Source organism: Rousettus aegyptiacus, unplaced genomic scaffold, assembly GCF_014176215.1.
Source record: "Rousettus aegyptiacus isolate mRouAeg1 unplaced genomic scaffold, mRouAeg1.p scaffold_m13_p_8, whole genome shotgun sequence".
Taxonomy (NCBI): Eukaryota; Metazoa; Chordata; class Mammalia; order Chiroptera; family Pteropodidae; genus Rousettus; species Rousettus aegyptiacus.
In genome coordinates, this window is record NW_023416311.1 from 88,676,186 (window position 1) to 88,698,737 (window position 22,552).

A 22,552-nucleotide genomic window follows, 5' to 3' on the forward strand; every position below is an offset into this window, starting at 1 on the left:
AGGAAATTTAGACCAAAAAAGAAGAAAAAATAAATATGCTTAACCACTTTGATGGTTCATCAGATTTGTTTCTGAATTTCCTGACATCTAGGAACATCATAAACTACACAGTAGTGACCTAAAAAGAGAGATACATGCTATTATCCTAAGGAAAACAAAATTTGTCATGGAACTAAAGTCTAAAAGACAATTTACTTATAGCATTTTTTTTGTAAGCAATAATAATTTTAGAGAACAATAATTATGACAAATTCACTAGAAGACTTATTTTAATGATTTTTAGCTGAAAGCCAAGGGCCTAAGATGAAAGCACAATTAAAGCCTTGACAAGGGAGTAAAGGGAATGTGGGCCAGATATGAACCCACTAGGGATGAAACTTAAAACCAGATGAGAAGCACTTTTATTTAAGAAAAGGTTGCAACTTTATATCTTGGTATAGAATTAGTGATGTTTCCTGCTTATATAAAAACCAATAATATAAACCTTAGTTTATAAATAAATCTTGGTTTCTTAAGTATTATCTTTAATTGCCAATATTAATTATTATTACAGTTTAAGCACCTTTGGAATAACTTGCCTTCAGACTCCTATGTGAAATGACACAGGGTTCTTAAGATGATTCATCATGCATCACTTGAGAACCTGGTTAGGAACTGAATGGTAACCAGAACCCAGCTGACCAATTCCCCCCGAATAAATTATAATTCTTGGTCATGTAACTTTTATATAAAGGAAACCAGAAATTTATTTTAAAGACGACATCGGTCCAACCCTGGGGTCAATGGAGCATCAGTTCCTCTGTTCTTACATCTCATATGGCAAGTACTAATGTATAATGTGGCTGCCCTGAGTCCTTCTACACTTTAAGTGACCAAGTAGCCCTTATGATCTTCTTCCTGAGAGGGTAGATGGGATAAATGTCTTTGAGGAAGACTTTCAGGAAGAAGGTCTTAAAAATATTTCACCTGATAGAATTACTAAAATAGGCAGATCTATGCTGATGAACTTTCTACACCACCTAACCCTTATGTTCCTTTCAGTTATCTTTCCCACTGGAGTAATGTTTGAGTGATGAATCTGCTCTCTTCTGTCACTGAAAATAGCATTAACAGTAATGCTGAGCAAAAATGGTTGGGGGAAATCTCTGGCCCTTGACTTGGTTTCATCTCACCCTTGGGATGAAGTTATTCTGGTCACTGCTGCTGTAACCCAGAGAATAATTTCTCACTTGATGAGCTATACTTATCATGTATTCCGAGCAAAACCTCTGAGGGCTTAGAGATCAGGTCAGTTAAAGAACAATGTGAATCTTTTATCAACCATCAGGCATTTTAAGAATTGAAACCCCATAACCAAATGAAGAGTGATGGGCCATACTTCCTTTCCGGAATGGTCTTACCTTCCATCTGTCTATAAATGGATATAGAGACTGACAGGCAATGAGATACACATAATAAGGGAACAAAAGGGTGTTTGAGATGTGATAGGAAGCAAAAATATATAACCATACACACCTACATACATTGACACACACACATGCTATATATGTGGCATTTGTAGTATGTATATATGTATATTCAACGTAGTCAATAAAACGGATTCTTATATGCAATATTCTTATATGTGATATATATCTGATGTTCAATGAGTATATATAGTATTTCTCTGAGTCACAATAATAATATTGGTGCACAATTTTAATTATAGTTAACAGTACTCGTGCACAATTTTAATTATGCAGACAGAAGCAAATCTCAATGAAATGGAATTCTCCAGCAGGTATGCTTACCTGTTTTTGCCCACTCTCTAGATGAATTTATATTCTGGCCTCCTCCCTTTTCTCTCTTCCTATTCCTTCTTCCTTTATTTAGCCATAACATGAAACTAGAGTATAAGCTTAGTTTTTGTATGCTTTATTCAATAAGAATCATGTCTCTTGCCGTTAATTAAAAAGAAAAATAGCTTGAATATTCCATAGTGTTTTGTCTCCCTCGAGGAGTGTAAACAAAATTAAACTGCTTTTTATTTGCATCCATTGATATATTTCTCTATTATTCACTATCCCATAGGCAGTTTAAAAATCTTAAATAAAAGTTATCATTGCAGGCAATATATAGTGCCAAGTGGGTACTAGAGTAATCGAGGGTGGGAGATCATTTTATAAATTATATAAATGTTTAACCATTGTGCTGTGTACCTGAAATTAATATTAATTTTTTAAAAAATCATAATGGATGAGATGGGTTAAAGAGTAGATTAGACACAACTTATAAGGGGATTCATAAATTGAAGGTATAACTGTAAATTACCCAGAATTTATAACAGAGAAAGCAAGAAATGAAAACTATGAAAGGAAAAGAATAGCAGGCAGAATAAAGTATAATAATAGCATAATGAGAGTTTCAGAATGAGAAGAAGAGAGAATCAGGGAAGAGTCATATTGAGAGGTGTGATGCCTATAAACTTTCTGTAATTAAGGGACATAGGACTCCCAAAATTCAGAAAGCATAACCAATCTCAAGCAAGCTAAATTCAAAATAAATGCAAACTTAGGCATAACATAATGTAATAGAGTATTAATGGCAAAACAGTTCTTAAAAATCACAGAAGAACTCAGGGGTCAGAAAAGTGGCGGCAATGAAAGCTTAATAAGGAATATATGGTTACTAGATGGTAAAAACGGGGAGGGGGAATAAGTACTCATGTAAAAAAAAAAGTTGTAATTGCTTCAGTGTGCAAAGTGAAAAGAAGTACAGGAAGACAATGAAAACACTAAATGATTAAAATATCATAAAATGCAAGGTGGTAATTTTAAACTCCTTTTGTTGTAAAGTCATTTTCTGTTCTGAATTTGAAAAGAAAAATTAATTGTTCCACTATTTATCAGTATGACATTTTTGACTAACATTATTAGCCTGTGCCCAGTCAGAATAGCTGTGGACATTTCCAAAATATTCATCCCTGTGCCACATTAGAGGGACACTCACGTTGAGGGACTCAGTGCTGCAGCATTAAACAACTCTTCATCAATGTGGATAGAGGTCACGCAGCAAGCTATAGGATATACTGAGGGAAGAAAAGTCTTGTGTAGAAGTTTACTGATAAAGCCTTGATATTTTAATCATTGTCTGACCAACGTCACGGTTGGTCAATGAGATACCATAGCTCATAAGAGGGATTCTTCATTCAAATCTTCAAGGATTCTCCTCTAATCTTCAGGAGATGAAATTAACTAAGCTTATGGTTAATTAATTATGTTATAATTCATGAATTACACAAATAAAATATAATTTTTCACTTACAGATAATAAAAACCAAATGAAAGAATAAGAAAAGATGGGAGTTATATGCCGTAGAAACATTAAATTTTTAACATGTCCTAAACATTTGACTGACCCACTTATGAGAACAATACTACCGGGAAAAAAATGACTCATATTTATTCAGCCTGATCAAAAGAGCCATCTTTTTTTTAAGTTCAAGATACAAGATAAACACGAGGACTTCAAATTAAGAATTTTTTGCTTCAAACTTATAATGCATCTCTTTAAATGTGTCAAACTGTTGAAAAAACTATTAAGAAAATCGAAGTAGGCAGACCCCACCCGCATCTACTCAGCCTCCTTTCTCAGTGATCTCTGCCTGGAGGTTTCAGTTTCGGCATCACACTAAACTCTGCCTCAGGCTCTAAACATAGTCTTCCCTGCCTATTTGTAACCTGCAGCCCTAAATATCATCAGTATTATGTAAATTGCTTTAAGGCTTAAGAGCTGATAGTAAGAGCTCTCTTATGTGCTTGTGTTTTGCAAGGCAACTTTTAACTAAACATCGGAAAAAACTGAATTCTAATTTTGGTATTTCAGGTAGCAGGTCAGGTGGCTTGGGAAGCAGTTAAGAAAAATGAAACATTGATTCTCCTCAAATCACCCCAGATGGGCAGTACCAACTCAGCCTACGAGTCGCCAGACCTATTTCCCTGTACTCGGTCCCACTCAATCCCTGACGTCTGCATAGATTTTTGAAATCACTGAGAATAATGGCAAGCATTGTGGAGGGAAAGAGTGATTCAGATGACAAAATCTCCAATAATGCTTGAAAGTTTGGTAAAAGACAAGAACGATGAGGACTAAAAGTATTAGAATTGGGTGACCTGAGCCTCAGAGGGTCAGGGCTTTTGTAAGACATAAAACTGTGGAGAAGTATCACTGGGAAACTGGGAAGATGTCAGCAACCCCAGCTCCCACACCTGAAGGGGCTGGGAATGAGGCAGTACCAACCTCCCCCAGTGACAACAGGAAACACATCAAGTACAAGCTTAAATTATAATAAGGAAAGCAAGAGAACAGTCAATGAGGACGTTGAAAAGTGGAGTTCATAGGTCAAAAGACAGAATTTCTGAGAGCAAAACAAAAAGGGTTTTGGAGGTAGAGGTGGAGTAAGCAACTGAGCCGGGGAGAGAAAGCCTGAACAAATATGAGGATGAGTGTTTAGGGAAGGAGAGATGACCAATAAGATTTAATTTTAAGTGACGAACAGCAGAAAAAGCGGAGTGAACAGAGGTCTCACAGAATCACCTGTGGCCCAGAAAGAAAGTCTAACAGTGAAGCTTCAAAAACAGAGTATGTGTTTCTCTCTTAATCTGCAAGGCTGTACAGTGGCAGTGGCCAGTGGGACATGCAAGCTTTGAGGTTCACTGTGCATAGGCAACAGGCAAGGCCAATATGATATTCCGGAGTGGGCCACAGTGACCCCACATGTGCTTCTTAGGGCCGGTGTTGAAGGGAAAGATGGCAGGGATTCATAAATACCTCTTGTGTTCGCGATTGTCTCAGGGTCTGTGAAGTCTGAATCTGTAGGTAAAAACTGTCATTTATTCACACTTATAAGAATTAGAGAAAATGGTGGCCGATACAGAGCATCTGTAGCTTCCCAAATGCCTATAGCCTCTTCTTTTCTTCTCTGAATTGTCAATGATGCATTCTCAGGGCTTTTTGTTTGTATACCATTTCCTAGGTTTAACAGAGAACCAAATGAAAACATGTGTTCGGATTGAAACAAAGAAACGCATTCTATTTTTTACAAAAAAATCAGTGAGAGAAGAGTGTACCATTAATAAGATGTCAGAGAAATATGAAGGTAACAGTACTCTCTCTTAGCAGCTTACCCAGTGTGTCCTGAGGCTGATGGTAATTCAAGTACCACATTGCACATGACTGTGTTATTTCTGACTTTCATTTATTTCGTTTATCTATCACAGAGCCTTACATGTGGTGGAGAGTGCAAATAAAGTATCATTTGTACCACTTAAAAGGTTTTCTTATCTTATACTTAGGTTGTTTAATTTAATTAACATTGATCCTTCCCTTTGGCTGAACTCATTATTAGACATTGTGATGTAAAGATAGGTGTGAACCGTACCTTTCTATCAAAAAGCTTACAAAGTAATGATATATATAAACAATCATTCAAAATGCAGACTGGTAAGGGTCTAAGAACATTAGGTAGAGAAGGCTCAGTCAACCAAGCCAGAAACCCTGGTGTCATCTTTGACTTCTCCCTCTTTCTAGCCTCCACAGCCAATAAGTAATCACTCTACCTTCTTAATATTTCTCCAAGTTATCCCCATCTCTTCACTTGCATAGGCACATCCTCCGTTCATTATTTCCAACCTGGATTACTACAGAAGCCTCCTAACTGGCTCCTAGCCTCTAGACTTGCATTTTCCCAATCTTTTCTATATATTTTCTGTGAGAGGAATGTTCTTCAAGGCAAATCTTATCATGAAACTCATAGGCTTTAAACATGTTGTGGTTTCACGAAGCCTTAATGATATGTTCCTGCCTCTCTTTCTCTGCCTAGTTAAACTGTTTGTAGCCTGTTAAATAAGTCATGCTCTCTCCTGTGCCTTTCCATTTTAAATAACTCCTTCCTCTGTGTAAAATTCTCATTCTCTTACTTCTGACTGATTGCTACTCATTCTGCTCAGAACAAAAGAAAGCAAAATCATAGAAACTTCTAAACTATGAAGCTTATATTCTCATTGGGAGTCAGATAAGGAATAAATAAAAATATATAACATTTACTATAATAATGAACAGATAATTTAAAATATCAAAGCATGCAGATGGTCCACACACAGATTCCCATGTTAAACATAAGCAAAATGAGAACTGGTTTGACAACTACGCATTCATATTTTAGCAAAAAAAGAAAGAGGAGCAAATAGAACAGCATGCAAAACAGACAGACACCTAATAATAGAAACCAAAGAATGGATAAAGATTCTTTAACAGTTTTTCATAAAATAGAATAATTTAATAAGTATGTAAATTTAATAAGTCAAAAGCTCAGAAACAAAAAAGATTAAATATATGAACTAATTGAAAAGGGAGATTCCAAAGCTAAGGCACAAAGACAAGCATTGAAAAAGATCATTATAGTTGTAAATAAATTAGGCACTGCAGGGACAGAATATAATTGCTGTATTTCGAGGACACTGATTCCCACGTATTAAATTATATTTGTCAATGCATTTCCATTAGATTTTCTTTAATAATTGTTAATATCTGAATCTTTTCCCTGTATTCATTATAAATTACTTTAAATCTTTCTTACACGTAATTAATTTAATTAATTTTATTTTCAGACGATTATATTTTGTCACTGTCAATTGGTTTATGATATATTGGCAAATACTAATTTCTTTCCTATTTCTGTATGAAAAATAAATACCAAAACCTCTAAAATTTTCTTTAAAAATTTTCTGCTTTATTTTATGTGCTTCACTTAGAAAAGGATCATACTACTTTTCGTAGGGAGAGTATTTTAGCCATTGCCCTAATCATTCTAGACTATCTTATGGTAGGGGCATGGCTGATCCTTTCTGGCACTGCAGAACAGACATCAGATTAATGGCATTAACTACAACCCATATCACTAGACTCTGTTTCATTTAATTTTATTTCTCACCACAATTTCCTATTGCTCAGTTCCTATTCATGTCAAAGACACCATTAGTTAAGAGGGATTGTTTTGAAATTTTACATAAAAATCTATGCTGCGTATATTAAATGTCATTGCCTCTAAAGAAACATCGTGCCAACTCTTAACTTGAGGTTTAATTCTTTTTTCCTTGGATAAGTTGTGCTTTTACTCCTGTCTTTAAGTTTAAAGGCATTCTGTCAACTTTTTTCTGGTGATTGGAAGTCTTCAGCCTGACAGTCAACTGATTGGATATCAGAAGCCGTGTGGTTTATATTATCCCAGGGGACCAAGACATATACAAATATATATATCAAAAGTGGGAGTTTGGCATCGGAAAGCGGGAAGCAGTGTAGTCAGGACTTGGGGTGCATTCACATTCCAGTCCCCTCTACCCCACTTTAGTAACCATGTATTCCAGGCCAAATTACTTCTAGCTTTCATGTCCATGTTTATAACAATACCTGCTTCTCAGGACTGTTGCGAGAATTACGTAAGATAATGTGTGCAAAGTGCCTGGCACATACGAGCAGCTTAAAAAACGGTAGCTGTTCGCACTATCATTACCATTTCTATTATTAAACTCCCTGTAGGGATGAGGAGCAGTGTTCTCTTCCTTTTCACTTAGCTTACTTAATGGAGCTACGTGACTGTACCATTTACTTCTCCCTCTTGTGCAAATAGGCTTATCTTTAAAGGTTGGATGTGCAATAAAATTAAATGAGTAATTCTTTTTGAAACACCTTGCAGGTTCGTTTTTGCAGGGATCAGAGAAATCCATCTCCTTGGTTAAAGGTGGAAGGAGCGAGTATGCAGCAGCTCTGGCGTGGAAGAAAGAGGCCTCTGGTCCAGAGGAAAAGGTCTTTTCTGAGTGGTTAGAGTCGGTGAAGGATAATCCTGCTGTGATTGACTTTGAGGTAAGATTATAAAGTGTTATGGGTAAGAGAGCTAAAGTAGTTCTCTAGCAGCCCAAAGGAATTGTCACACAGTTCTTTTTTCATTTTCTTCTCAAATGATAAAGGAAATGTCTTTCTCTAGTGTGCATGCACAGTGCACCTTCTTTTAAAATGTTACATTACACATCTGTGGCTTTTGCTATTCAAACAAGCATTCTCTATCTAGCATAGTGTTTAGAATTTCCAGGATGCATAAAACACCAGGAAAGGGAATTTAGTGAATAAGACAGCTCGAACTTGCCTTGAGTGGTACTCTTCATCTCCCTTTGTATATATACATATAAAAAAACTTGATTTCTGTATTTTTTTTTCAACTCTTATTTTATGGACACTCCTAAATTTTCATTTCTAGCTCTATGAAATAAATGGGATTTTAGATCTGCTTGGCTTTCTGTTTCTATCACCTTTAATTCAATTTTCCAAGTTATATTTGTTGTAATTACATTAAAAGTATGTATTTATTATTATTGTTGTTATTGTTATTATTATTATTATTATTTATGGAACACTTTGTCCACAAATCAGTCTTATGCATTTAGAACTAACTAGTTTTGCCTAAAACATAACCACATTTGTAAAAGCCTTCTAACAAGCTCTTCTGCTCATTTCATTTAAATGAAGATGAAGGAGTTCAATCATTATGAAAGTAGAATAATTTACATGCAGCATGAAGATACATTGAGCTTTCCAGGTTATAGTAGGAAACTAAGATCCAGCTACTCATCTGGACATTTGTGAGTCATACACTGAACTAAATAGTCATTCCTTTGGGTTTTAAAATATTAATATGAGCCCTGGTTTTGTGTTAGCCTCATCATTTGTTACTGTAATTTTTCTATTCATCCTACTAGTGAGGTCATTTTTCCATTTTCTCCCATTCTACATTTTCTCCTGTGGTTCCACCAAAAGCCAATAATGTCCCTGGAAAAACATGGAACACAGAAAGCTTTCCTTCATTTTCTCTGGACTTTTTTGTTTGAGTCAAACTTAATGAGGTTTCAGCAGAGCATTTCTGAACTGCCTAACTCTAGGTCATCTATCTCAGTGTTTTGACGCATGCATTTGATGCCTAATAAATAACAGATTGTAAGTCTTCGTAAGCGACACCTCACATGAGGCTTCCTTCATAGTAGAAGTCCAGGGAAAGGAAGCTCCTAATACATCACACCTACCAGACTTTACCAACAACAGCATGCAGCCAATATCGCAGAGAGCTTACTCTACCCACTATAGAAGGCAAAGAAACTCCCAGACTATCCCTTTTTCTCCACTAATTCATAAGCAGATATACTATATTCTACAATAATCCATTTTAAGTATGAGATTTTCCAGACTTTGCCTCTCATCCCATGAGAATTGGGCAGTGATGGCAACACATGCTAAAGGGATGTGCCTGTGACTGGACCCCTCTCTACCGTCTTCTCTTAGCTTGCTCCCATCACAGACTTGGTAAGAAACATCCCCTGTGCCGTGACAAGACGGAACAACCTCAGGAAAGCTTTTCGAGAATATGCAGCTAAGTTTGACCCTTGCCAGTGTGCTCCATGTCCTAACAACGGCCGCCCCACACTCTCAGGATCCGAATGTCTGTGTGTGTGCCAGAGTGGCACCTACGGCAAGAACTGTGAGCAACGCTCCCCGGATTATAAATCTAGTAAGTATCAGTGACTTACTGTGAGGCAGGCACGTTTTCCCCTCCAGAAGGTACCCTAGGTTGGTCAATTAAAACGAAAATAAAAACAAACTTCTATTAGCATCTTCCACCTTATGCCGAGTCACAAGGAAAATAAGCCTGGAAAAAGTTAGACTCTAATGTCACACAGACCTGGTATGAGTCTCAGCTGTGACCTACCAGCTCTATGACCTTGGGAAAGTCACCTAGCCTCTGTATGCCTCATTCTATTCATTCATAAAATGGGGATAATGTCAGTATGTGCCCAAAGATTTTAAAAATATATTTATATAAAGGATAACAGCATAATGCCTGTAACAAAAAATAAAGAAAAGAATAGAAAATGCTACAAAATAAAATTTGTGACACTGTTGTTATAAGCTGTTTATATTTTGTAATGTAAAATGAAAGTGGCTTTGTAATAAAGATAAATTAAGCCACAACGAAAGTTTTTATACGGGACTAATTAACGTTCATTGTTATCCTCCTTAGAAAGAAGATCTGTCATGAGAGCGAGAGTATATTCTGTTACCTTTAAAAACAAAATCTGATATATATTCTATTCAGAAATTTATATTTATATGTATATGCATGCATATATGTTTGTGTGAGGTAAGTTGTAGATAATTGAAAATGATTTATAATCGTTACCGTTTTATTCAGGCTGTGGGAACAGGAAAGGGAAGTCAAGCCCTAATTTCTTTGAATTCTCCCAATAATCCTGTGGTATTCCACAAAGGATCACACAGCTAAAAAGTGAGGAAATCAAGTTGACCTGGCATCAAAGCCCAAATATTCTCTCAGGTACACCGCGATCAGTGGCCGAGTCTTCTTGTGTCTAGGTGCGGTAGATGGGAACTGGGGCTGCTGGTCTTCCTGGAGCTCATGCGATGCTACGTATAAGAGATCAAGAACACGACAGTGCAACAACCCCGCCCACAGTCTAGGAGGAAAACCCTGTGAGGGGGAGAAGCAGCAAGAGGAGCACTGCACATTTTCAATAATGGAGAACAAGTAAGGATGTGTCATGGGAAAGAATGGGTCATTTTACCCCACTAACAGAAAGTTAAGATATTTATTATCCTACTGATAAGTAAAGAAATAGTTAGAATTTTACCTATTCCAATGTAACACATTAGTAAGGTATTAGATTTGCTGCTATCCCTTTCCCTGTAATATTTATTTCCTTATTATATATTATATATGTGCACATATACATGAATATCTATGCATACGTATATGCATATACATACACATGTAAATATACGTGTGTGTATACATATTTATGAGATTATATTTGCATATTTTTCTCTTTTCCCTTTTAGTGGACAACCATGTATCAGTGATGATGAAGATGTAAAAGAAGTAGACCTTCCGGAAGTAGAATCAGATTCAGGATGTTCTCAGCCAGTTCCTCCAGAAAATGGATTTATCCGAGTAAGCATCTTGACCTTCGCTCTAGGTTTGGAGTTCAAAAACATAGAACTTAAAACTTATGCTTTTTTTTTTTCCATTTAGAGTTATTGTTTTCCTAATTTAGTAATCTTTTGTTGACTTAAAAAGTAAAAAAGTAATGTTTAAAAATACTTTGCCACTCTTCCATCTTGAATTTCCTAGAGATGTCTTTACACCTGGTTGTTAGACCAAAAGATAGTAGTTTCCTTGTGTTCCTTGGCACCACTGATTAGTGTGCTAATGGTACATTTATGTGAATGGAGAATGGAACTTGAGTATAATACAGGTTGGGATGACTTGTGAGAATCTGCAACTGAGGTCTGACTGTTTAATTCTGAGTCCGAGCAAACTAATCCTTGATTTGTTCATGTTATCAGAGAGACAAACTAGTTTGGCTGTAAACATAGGAGGTGTTGTGTCTGTAACATCTTATTAAGTTAGAAACCTATAGCACTCTTAACCAGTCCATACAATTTTAATATAATTAACATAAAATTAATCATTTTATCTTTTTTCATTAAGGCACAATATGTTTCTTTAATTAAAAGCAACAACTGAATATTTTTTTGTCAGGCAGTTCTGTGGCTTTAGATATAAACTTTTAAGCGACATATAATATTTAAAATTGATTACAGAAGCCATGCTCCTTAATCAATTTTACCTTTTTTTAAAAAAAATTTACCTTTCTTAAACTCACTAAAGTCTTAATTAATCTTTTTTCAACTGTATCATATTTATGATCAAAGATCCATAACCTTGTATTTATCAAGGCTAGCAAATAAATATCCACGGAGTGTAGTCTGGGCTAATGGTCTTCCCTATTCATTTGTTTTCTGCAAAGTACCATGCTTAAAGGTTTTCATGGGAGGAAATACCTTGGAAGGAGGTAACGTCAATCAATTGTCTTTACTCTAGAACAGAGATTCTCAAATTCTGCATGTTCTGGAAGGCTTGCTCTGACTCACTCCCAGAGTTTCTGATTCAGTAGGTGTTGGATGAAATGACCTTATGTAATAAGTTCTCAGATAATACTGATGCTGCTAATTCAGAAGAGCCACAATTAAGAAACAAAATCTTTAAAACAGGGGTCAGCAAACTATGACGCACAGGCCAAATCTGGCCTGCCATCTGTTTTCTTATCTTTTTTTTTGAAATAAAGTTTTATTGGAACATGACCACACTCATGTGTTTACATCTTGCCTATGACTGCTTAATCCAACCATGGCAGAGGTGAATAGTTACAGTAGACACTTGTGTGGCCTGCAATTGACTACTGAGAACCTTTAAAGGACAAGTTTGCCAGTCCCTGCCCTAGAACATTATCCTAAAAATTATATTTTGTCAGATTCAGATACCTCAATAAGTTTTAATCTATGCTGCTTACAAAAACTGTTAAAATTATTAGCATTCTAATTTTAAAAACACACAAAGGGTTTAAACAATGACTTATTTTTCTATGATTCCTTTTATAAAATTAGATTTTGTTTCCATTTTCATTAGTAAACTCCTTGTTTTAATGTCCTCTTTATTAAAGGTCTACACTCTATCTGACAGTTTTAACTCAAAAGTAATACAATTTTAGTTTTCTTACGGAGCACTTTCTGAAACACCTAGTAGCAAAATGTCCCTTATATGGAATCAAACAGAAGCAGATAGTCTAATTTCAGGGTAAAACAATTATGTCATTGCACATGAAGATATTTGTTCAAGGACCAAGACACAACTTCTACCCCTATAAGCAGGTGACAGTGACTTTAGGTAACGTTTTCTTGCTTAGTCGGTCTAGCAGCTGTGTTGGTCTAAGCTCAGAGATTGTAACATATACTTCATAAGAGAAATGAAACTGGAAACTTAAGGCAATAATTTATTACAGGAAGAATGTAAAGAAAAAGTTCAGCCTTTGAATAAAACATCCAGATCATTAATATTATTCATCACTTTATTTCTCTTAGAAACGAAGTTACACCCATAATAACCAATGGTAGAATATTCTTCTTCTATTCAGGAAATTAAGAATCTTCTAGGAGACAAGTTGAAATATGTGGCTGGATAATAACAAAAGTCAACTACTAAGCTTTCGCCTTTCTCAAAATTCCCAACTTCAGTTCTCAGAGAATAACTTCCTAGTTAATTCTCTGCATTTTTCTTGCATTTAGTAAGGAAAAAGAGTGTCACATTACTGTCTCCCTAAGAAGAATAGTATTTTGCATTCTTTCAGCAAAGAGTTATTAAGCCCTGTGTAAAGATTTGTGAGATGGAAATCTGGTTGTGGAGGTGCCTCTCGAGTTCAGGGAAGGACTGATAAAAGTGATTAACACTGTGAAAATAGAGCTTTGGGCAAGTTTTTCCTAGAACTTAAAGGATGGTGCACCCCTTAAAGCTGGGGAAATGAACTGGGTTTTCACAGAGGAATTTCTATTTGAAGTGGGTCTTGAGAGAAGGGAAGAGAGAAAGTATTTAGGATAGAGAGGGAAGAGCCAGATAAACACATAGAAGCGTGCAAGAGAATAAACGTTAAGTTCAAAGAATGGCAGGTGTTTTGTTTTGCTAGGGCATAGGGTTTATGGGAGGTGATGGCAAGAGGCGAGGATGGTTACATGGGTTAAAGCTAATATTCCAAACCAGGTAAGACCCATTTTATCTTGAAAATTATAGTAATCCCTCCCCATACACAACAGCAGTTGTATTTTAATTACCCATAATTGGGAAAATTTGTAATGGCCAATGGCTTAACAGAACTCGAGTAACACTTTTAAATGATTTTTAGTCAATTAGTCATCATAGCAACTGTGTATGTTTGCATACATAGAATACAGTATTTATCCCGTTTGTAGTCACTACAGGATAAGCGTATAATGTTTTTGCTTATTTGTTTGTTTTTATTCTTGAAAGAGTAGGCCATCCCATATAGAGTGAGGGGCAAATTTGTAAGTAAAAAAATATATCTATATTAATTTAGAGAAGCATTATGGAAGATGGAGTAGAAGAAAGACCAATTAGAAAGTTGGTATGGTAAGAGATAGTAAATGCCATGAACAAAGGTAGTGATGATAGCAAAGGATAGGAGAGAACTTTGAGGGATATTTAGAAGTAGAAACTGAGAGAAGAGAATTCTGTGGCTGAATGAATAGAAAGAATCCAGAATGACTTTAAAGTGTTTAGAAATATTATTCATAACACTAATAAGTTGCTGATTTCGGTTTTAATTCCAGAATGTAAAGAAACTGTACTCAGTTGGGGAAGATGCTGAAATTTCATGCTACACTGGATTCAGAATTGTTGGATACCAGTATTTCAGATGCTTACCAGACAGGACCTGGAGACAGCTGGATGTGGAATGCCAACGTGAGAACTGGGCAGCCATTTTGTGTGACTACGGGAATAATGTGTCCAAAATAAATAAATCAAAGTTACACCTTTAGATCAGTACATTTTACTATTTTTTGGTACCTCTGGTGAAAAGGTTTAGTAAAGCAGAAAATAGGATTCATCTGCTAAAATTGGATTTCAAAGTATCATATTTCAGTTCTGCCCCTGCATATTAGCCTCATACACCCAAGACTGCAAAGCATGTGCTTAAAAAGAAACTCAGGAAATCTGCTCATTGCATCTAACCACAGACATCTGCTTTGCCTAATGTACAAACTGATGCAAATTAATAAATCCCAGGAAGATAATATTAACACCGTTTATATATCGAAAATGGGATTTTATGTGAAATGTAGTTGTCTCCTTGGAGCTCGTTCACATCCTTTGCTGAGGAGAAGAGGATAAGTTTGTAGAGGATGCGTTTACTCCACACAGTAAAATCAAAATGAGGTTCAAGCAAGGGAACTCCAAGGAGTTATTATGGGACCCCATGATGCAGAATTGAGGCTAATGTCAATAGAATGTCCTGCCTCTGTATCATCCACAATGTGGTGACTTGCTTTTGAAAAAAATGAGAAGAAGGATGAAGATTATTTCTTGAAGGGAAAAGTTCCCAATAATGTAGTGAAAATTAGAAGTGTCTGGAGCTAGTTCCTTAGCAAGGGAACCTAGATAAAGGGACTAAAAGGAAGGCTCTTGGAGGAACCCCAAGTTTTCTGATCAAAAGGTGGCATTAAATCACATTAAAATCACTTCTTGGATTGTATAAAATTTGCCTGCATCTGGTGAGTGTGCCGTTCCACTAAACACGTCTGAAATATTTCTCTGCCTGTAGGGACACAGTGCCTGAAGCCCGTTGTACAGGAAGTCCTAACGATCTCACCGTTTCAGGGATCATATGAAATTGGTGACTCCATTGAGCTAACCTGTCCCAAAGGCTTTGTTGTTTCTGGGCCATCGACGTACACATGCACTGAGGATTCCTGGGCACCGTCCATTTCAGACTCACTCACTTGTGAAAATGGTGAGTAGCAGACTCCAGAATCCTGAGCTGAGTGTCCCCTGGGATTGATAGTATAGCATCTACCATGGTGCTGTTTCTTGAGTGAGTTTTGGGAGGAGAAAGCAGGTTGTGTTTCACCCTGTGCAGATGATGAGGTCAGGCAGCAGATGAGAACTTATTGGTCAAGTGGATATCTTCAAATTTTAGAAAATGAGATCAATTTCTTTTCTAATTTAATACTTTAATATTTTGAGAGTACAAGCTCTCTCATCTGATAAAATCAGAATTGATAGTTAACTGAAAATTTAGTTAAAGTGGAAAGCCATAAAAAAGTAGTCCGGACTACTTTTTAATTACTTAAGCATTTCGTTTGAACATAAAACACAGAAATACACATTTATTCACTAATTTTATGATGTAGGACCAAGCTCTTATTTCCTAATGAGTCTCCTAATTTGGATTTCAAGATTTCTTCCTCAAATAAAACTAATACATAATTCATCCCATACTATGTTATCTCATACCAGTTTCTCCGAAACAATGATTTTTCACCCCAGGTAGTGTACTTCTTTAAAAAACACCTCCGTCCAGGTCTCATCCCTGATTCTGATGTCATTGAGCTGGAGAGGGCCCAGTATTTACTGTTAATTTAAAATCTCTCCTAGCTAACCCAAATATGTGTAGAGTTGAGAACCATTATTTTCTAGAGAGTTGAAAATTTAAAGGTACCTTGGAAGCAAATTGACTATAGAATGCTCTAAATTTTTTATATATTTTTCTTTACTTTTTTACAATATTCTCATTCATAATTAATTTAAAACAAAATTTTTGAAAATCACTTTTAATTGTTCAAAATTTGCAATTTAGTTTCTATAGTAATAACTCCCTTTTTCTCTTTATTTCATGAGTTGACATACTTAATCAACTTACACAGTTACAATAACAACTGGCATAAATAGATTTGGAACAAACGAACCTGACTCTTGATAAACCTGTAGCTTGACTGATAGGAGCAGAAGTGTGAAGTTGTAGAAGAGAGGAAGCATGAACCTTGAAGTTCAGTGTCAGACAAGCAGCTGGCATAGAGGGACCAGAGAGCATCAGCCTGGCCAGTCAGTTAGCTGGAGGACAGTTAAGAGAGTTCCTATCAATTCCTGTCTTCTGAATTTCTCAACATGCTTGTTCAAATAATATCTCATTTTAAGTCAGAGAATCCTGAAGGCTGTATCTGAGATCAGATATGAGTAGGCCTATTTTGCCTATTTAAACACACACACGCACACACACACACGCACGCACGCACGCACACACGCACGCGCGTGCACGCACGACACAGAGAAGTTGAATTAGACCCAAGGCAGACAGTTTGGGTCAAACAGGAACTGTGCAATAGCTCTGCTAATTCCCCACACTCTTTGCTATCTTGCTTTCTTTATGAAGGAAAAGGGAAAAGTTAATCTGTTAAACAACCTTAAAATTGATGAGGAAATCTCATGGAAATTTATAAGAACTTCAGGTTAATATTGTGTCTTGGTTCTGCTTGACTCTTGATCACATATGTCAGAGGGATGGATATGTTTGGGATGCACAGGCTTCAGAAAGTTAAAATCCTTGGGGTATATTAGGCAGCATCTTCTTTATGCCAATAACAGTACACACATAGAGATAGAGATAGAGATAGAGATAGAGATAGAAGAGAGAGAGAGAGAGAGAGAGAGAGAGACGCATGACTCTGTTTGGAAAAGAAATTGAAATTATAATCCAAGCTGAGAAATAATGAAATGTTCTACATTAAATAATAGAAATCAATATCCTATCTCATATACTTTCTCTCTAGCAACATTGACAAAATAGATTAATGAATGAAATCACAGAAAGAGAAAGAAAATCATCAACAAAACTAGACACTTTTAATGTGTGGGGAGCTGTAAGGTGAAGAGACTCTCAGGCCATTTGTTGGCCAGGGAAAGACTTTTTATTCTTTCAATGTGAAAAAAGCAAACTGCTTGCTGCCTCCACAGTTCCTTGTTTCCTTCCTCAGAGAAGCCGACACCTCCAGAGGGTCCCCTTGCTCTCAGCCCTTCAGAGACGCAAGGCTCTCATTTCTGCTTTGCTTACAAACTGTGCTGGGGGCGTAGGCAGCCGAGGGCCTGTTCCAGCTTCATCCTGAGCCTTTGTGAGGGAGCAAAGACTCCTTGCATGAAGTCACTGACAATTTCAAATCTGTAGTGACAGAGAAATGTTCTGTGCCACTTAAAAGTTGATTCTCTTTTGAAACAATGTATAGCTTAGGGTCCCTCCCTGACCTAAGTGTGGATTTATGTACAAAGGGCAAAGAGGTATGTATATAAGAAACCAAAGAAAAAAGACCCCATGTCAGTGGAAATAATCTTAGTGTCTGAGGCCTTCTCAGCAACTGTAGGCCTCCATGTTCATGAAAGTTCTGAGACAAATATCACCAGATAGAATGAGAGTCCTCACAGAGGATAATAATAGGAAACGGGAATAGCAGTAAAGAAGAAAACCTACCGATTTTTTTTTAATCTTTATTTTTGCCTCTAACGTAAACCTTCTTCCTTCATCAAACTTTCTGCCTGATAGGCTCAGAGGAGAAGCCATGCCTGGGTCTCCTGTTCTGCCATCTAATGTGTCGGAATATACAGATAGCTGCCTACACCCCTCCTCTGACGACTGCTTGCTTACAGAGGCCATAGTGGCTCTGTGGATACCTCTGCTTAGTCAGACGCAGTCCAGGGAAGTTTGTTTCATCCGACAGGCTTCTGAGGTCAGCTCCAGCTCCAATTCAACCAGTCTAAAGGTTCTCTAAATGAGCCTTAATGTAAGCAAAGATAACCAAGATTTCCCCTTCTGTATAATGTACCCATGTGTTCGCCTCTCTGCTTTAATTCCCCTTCCTCACATACACACTAGCCACTTGCTCATCTTAGCTTGAACATCATTTCCTTATAGGTCTTTCCTTACAATTCTCAGTTGGCATCTTTTTGTTGTGTGATCTTCTGGAACCATGTTCCCTTTCCCCAGAACACCTATCTCAGCCTGTAAGTGTAAACCCATTACTATGATTATTTGTTTAATGTCTGTTTTCTTGCTATCTTTTAGATTCATGAAGAAAGGAACCATGGCTGTTATCACTTTTCTCTTTTCCACCATAATATCCTAGCACCTAGTATGTAACGTAGGGATAAATAGCTACATTTAAGTGTTGCATTTCTTCGTTGATTTTTCTTATAAGAAAATCAGACTTTCGAGCCATTACTTCCCAGCAGCTATTTGCAGGATCGTTGTCACTGATATCCGTATTTCTAAACGTAATGGACAATATTTTGGTCCTCATCTCCCTTCACCACTCAGCAGCATTCAACACCGTTGACCGTCTTCTGCATATACATCCTTTCTGTGGTTTCCAAGACACAATGACATCTTATTTAGATTCTACCTCTCTAGCTGTTGCCCTGTCTTTTTGGGAGGCCCCTGCCTGTGCTTGGATGTTAAATGTTAGAGTTCCTCAAGGCTCAGATGTGTCCCCTCACCTGATGCTACACTCTCCTGCTGGAGAATCTCACCTATACCCATAGCTTTTGTGATTCCCCCATACACTAATAGTAAATTTAAATCTTTAGACCTGAGACTTTTCTACTGAGCTTCAGACCTGAATATCCAAATTTCTATATACCTATTTTGTTTCAATGTGTTAAAGATAACACAAATTCAGCATATGCAGAGAGGAACTCTTGGGTCATCACTCTCCCCTCCCTAAAACTAACATCTTCAAATATTTTCTGTTTCAGTTAAGGTACTAATGTCTGTTTTCTTATGCAAACCAGAAACCTAAGAATCATACTTCACAGCTCTCATATCTTATCCACAAGATGCAAAAGCATCTATTTTATTTGTTAAAATGTCTCAAGTTCACCCACTTCTCTCCATTTTCACCTTGGGGACTTTGGTCCAAATTACCATCTTCTTTAACCCGAACTACTATAATAACCTCATAGATTGTCTGCGCCTCGCCCTCTTAACCACATGCCTCTCCATTTTCCACACAGAAGCCAGAATTTATTTCTTTTGCAAAACCCAGACCTAATTTTGCCATACCACCCACTGCTTAAAACTCATCATACTTTCCACTGCTATAAAGTAAGGACAAAAGTTCTTCGAAAGCCTTGTAAGACCCTGCACAACCTGCCACACACCGCCTCTCTGGCCATATCTGGTTCCATGCTCTTGTTTTTATGCACTTCAATCTCACTGGCCTTTTTTGGTTCTAGAAAAATCACCTGCTGCCTCTCTTTAGAGCACTTTCATGCCTGATGTTTCCTTTGCTTTGAATGCTTCTTCTCTTCTCATTTTACCGTTCCTAGCCATTCTACCTACATAAGTTTTCTCGATTATATGCTTTCCCTTTAATAGCACTAAGAAGGACAATAATTCTATTTGCATTAGTGTGCATGTTTGATTAATGTCTGGCTGCCTCCACAAGACTATAAGCTCTGTGAGCATAGAATCTGGGTCAATTTTTGCTCAATCCGCTTTCACCAAAATGTAATGCAATGCTGGAAATACTATAGTTGCTCAATAAATATTTAAAAAACAAATGAACAGAAATTTCACAAATTCCATTTTCTTCAGTTATCTGAACTTGACAGCAATTTTAGGTAGAAAAATGACACCTCATGAGAGCTAGAAGGGACATTTCAGATGGACTATTTCATGTCAACTTATTTTTAAAAGCCAAAATGAATGCTCTAACTTCAGAAGGTAAAGGAAAACCTGTCACTATTGCCTTTTCTCCAAGGTTGAGATTCATCGCTTAGAATCTATGTTGTACACTGTCCTTTACTCCTTTTCCTTTTCTTTCAGATATTCTGAAAAACTTAAAGGGCCGTTGTCAACTAGGACAAAAACAATTGGGATCTGAATGTATTTGCATGTCTCCGGAAGAAGACTGTAGGTGAGAGGCACTCTATGGACTGTGTGTGGAAATTGGGGGAATCAGTCTCGTGTAACCAGCTTGATAAAGAAGCTGAGCTTCTTGGAGCACAAACATGAAACGTATTAATTTTTCTCATAGCCGATACTCTTTGTGCTCGGTTGAATTCTTCCTTCCCCACTGGTTGCAAGTTTTCTAATTATCTCTCAGCCCAGTTCCCTAAGTTTGCATGGCTCTTGTTTATTAAAACGGTCTCATTTTGATTATAAAGACTTATTTCTGTCTATTTTAAAACTTCAGACTCAATTATCTCAAAACCTACCTCTCTCCTAAGAATAAGGCTGTGACCCCAAAAGCTTAGAGTAGAGAAAGTGGTGTGAGCATGGACTTCATGCACATATAGCTTTTTCATGGAGAGGCAGAGAGATTGAAGGAGAAAAATGATATTTCCTCATGTGACCGCCATGACTAGTTACCTATCTCTTCTTTGTTGTTACAACTGCCCTTTCTTTACATGAACAAGCCTAGGAGCGTCAAGAGTACTTATTAATTTAAGGAATACTTTCAGCGGAATTTAATCCAAAATAGCATTAGCTTAAGATAAAATTTTTTTTTTTCTGTCTCATAAAATAAATACAGAGATAGGCAAGCTAGGGCGTTGTGGTGAATCTCAGTTCACGTAACACTGAGGCTGCTTCTTGCTCTCCGTTTTGCTATCTTTAAAGTTATTTCATGGTCTAAGACTGCTCTGCTGCAGCAGGAAGGAAGGGGGACCAAAAAAAAAAACACGGTCTCTCTTTTTAAAGAGAAATCCTGAAGGCCCATCATTTGCTTTCATCCCCTTAACCTTCCCATATTCACATGGCCACACATCCCTGCAAGAGAAGCTGTGAAATGCAGTTCTTTGGCTGGCTGTAAAGGCATTTGTGAATAACAGTAGGTACTGAGGAGAAGAGGTAATAAACACTGGGGTAAGGGGCCATGTCCTAGCTCTCATGTCCCTCTGAGCTTGTAAGGACTCATTCATTCACTCATGTAAACCCTAGAGGGCCTTTTGCTATATAATTCTACTGACAAAAACAGCCCAAAGGTGGCTCTCTCTACTCTCACCACAAGCTGTCCACCACACAGCTTCTTGCTGCTGGATTCCCCTCACCCAGCAGACGGCCTGCTGGAGTACTTACAACATTCATGTTGTCCGCTTAATGCAGGGAAAACTTTTCTTTATGTTTGCAATACTTAACCATGAAAATAGACTGCCTTCCGAAATTATCTAAATTTCAGCTCTTCCCTGACTGTCTAGCCTCTTTCTACAGTCCTCAGTTCTCTTATATATGGTATTGAGGTGTTTGTGAGAGTGGCTAACCCCACAGCCTAAGTTCTCCAAACTTAATGAGTGGCTTTTTTTTCTCATCTATGGGCTCTAGTTCTTTAAACACTGGTGCAATGATTGTTAACTCTAAAATTGACATCAGAGAAGAGACTCAAATTTGGAGTAATCAAGGAGTTCTTATCCTCAGCAAGATAAGGGCTGTGGCCACTGGTTCTTTCCTGGTAGCAGGATCCATCATCTACTTAGAGAGATTAAGCAAGTTACCCAAGCATAACTTAAAAGTGCATGTTAATCATAAAACAAACACACTTGCAAAGCTATAATGATATATGATTCTAGTGTTGCAATTAATGAATGTTACTGAATTCAAAAGAGGTACAGACTACCATGGGCTAGGTTTATTGAGGTTAGTCTTAAAACGTAGACAGTAATTGAGCTAAACACAGAGGGGCAGATCGGAGAGACAATGCAATGCTGATTGAGCAGAGCATGGGATGGCAGCAAAAGAAGAATAATCTTACCAGTTTAGAAAATGATCAGTACAATTGTCAGGTGATAAAGAGAGATTAAGGAGGATGGGAAAATAATTCTAGAAAGGCAAGTTTGTTGGAGTCAAAATATGGAAGGTCTTCATTACCAGAGTTTAAGAATGCAGATTTTAATTCAAAGGCAATTGAAATTTTAGAATGATGAATCTCAGAGCATGCACGACAAAATGAGGAACTGAGGGGGGAAAAAAAGAAATCTGGGGAGGGGGTAGCAAGGTGATGAAGACTGGGAAGTAAGTTAACATATTAAGTTGGCTAGATGCTATCTCTTTTTGTTTGTTTT

The 22,552-nt window shown here is 37.0% G+C and overlaps 1 protein-coding gene across 4 annotated transcripts in view; it reads left to right on the plus strand.

The window, feature by feature from the left end:
• C6 (complement C6) overlaps positions 1–22,552 on the plus strand; it is a 53,375-nt gene that overhangs the window by 24,847 nt on the left and 5,976 nt on the right. For all 4 annotated transcript variants that reach the window (XM_016147971.2, XM_016147969.2, XM_016147970.2 and 1 more), the window contains exons 9-16: positions 5,015–5,137; positions 7,733–7,899; positions 9,367–9,592; positions 10,453–10,624; positions 10,936–11,047; positions 14,278–14,410; positions 15,270–15,458; positions 20,319–20,409. In XM_016147971.2, the coding sequence (XP_016003457.2) occupies positions 5,015–5,137; positions 7,733–7,899; positions 9,367–9,592; positions 10,453–10,624; positions 10,936–11,047; positions 14,278–14,410; positions 15,270–15,458; positions 20,319–20,409 (1,213 nt within the window). The remainder of the gene's footprint in view (positions 1–5,014; positions 5,138–7,732; positions 7,900–9,366; positions 9,593–10,452; positions 10,625–10,935; positions 11,048–14,277; positions 14,411–15,269; positions 15,459–20,318; positions 20,410–22,552) is intronic.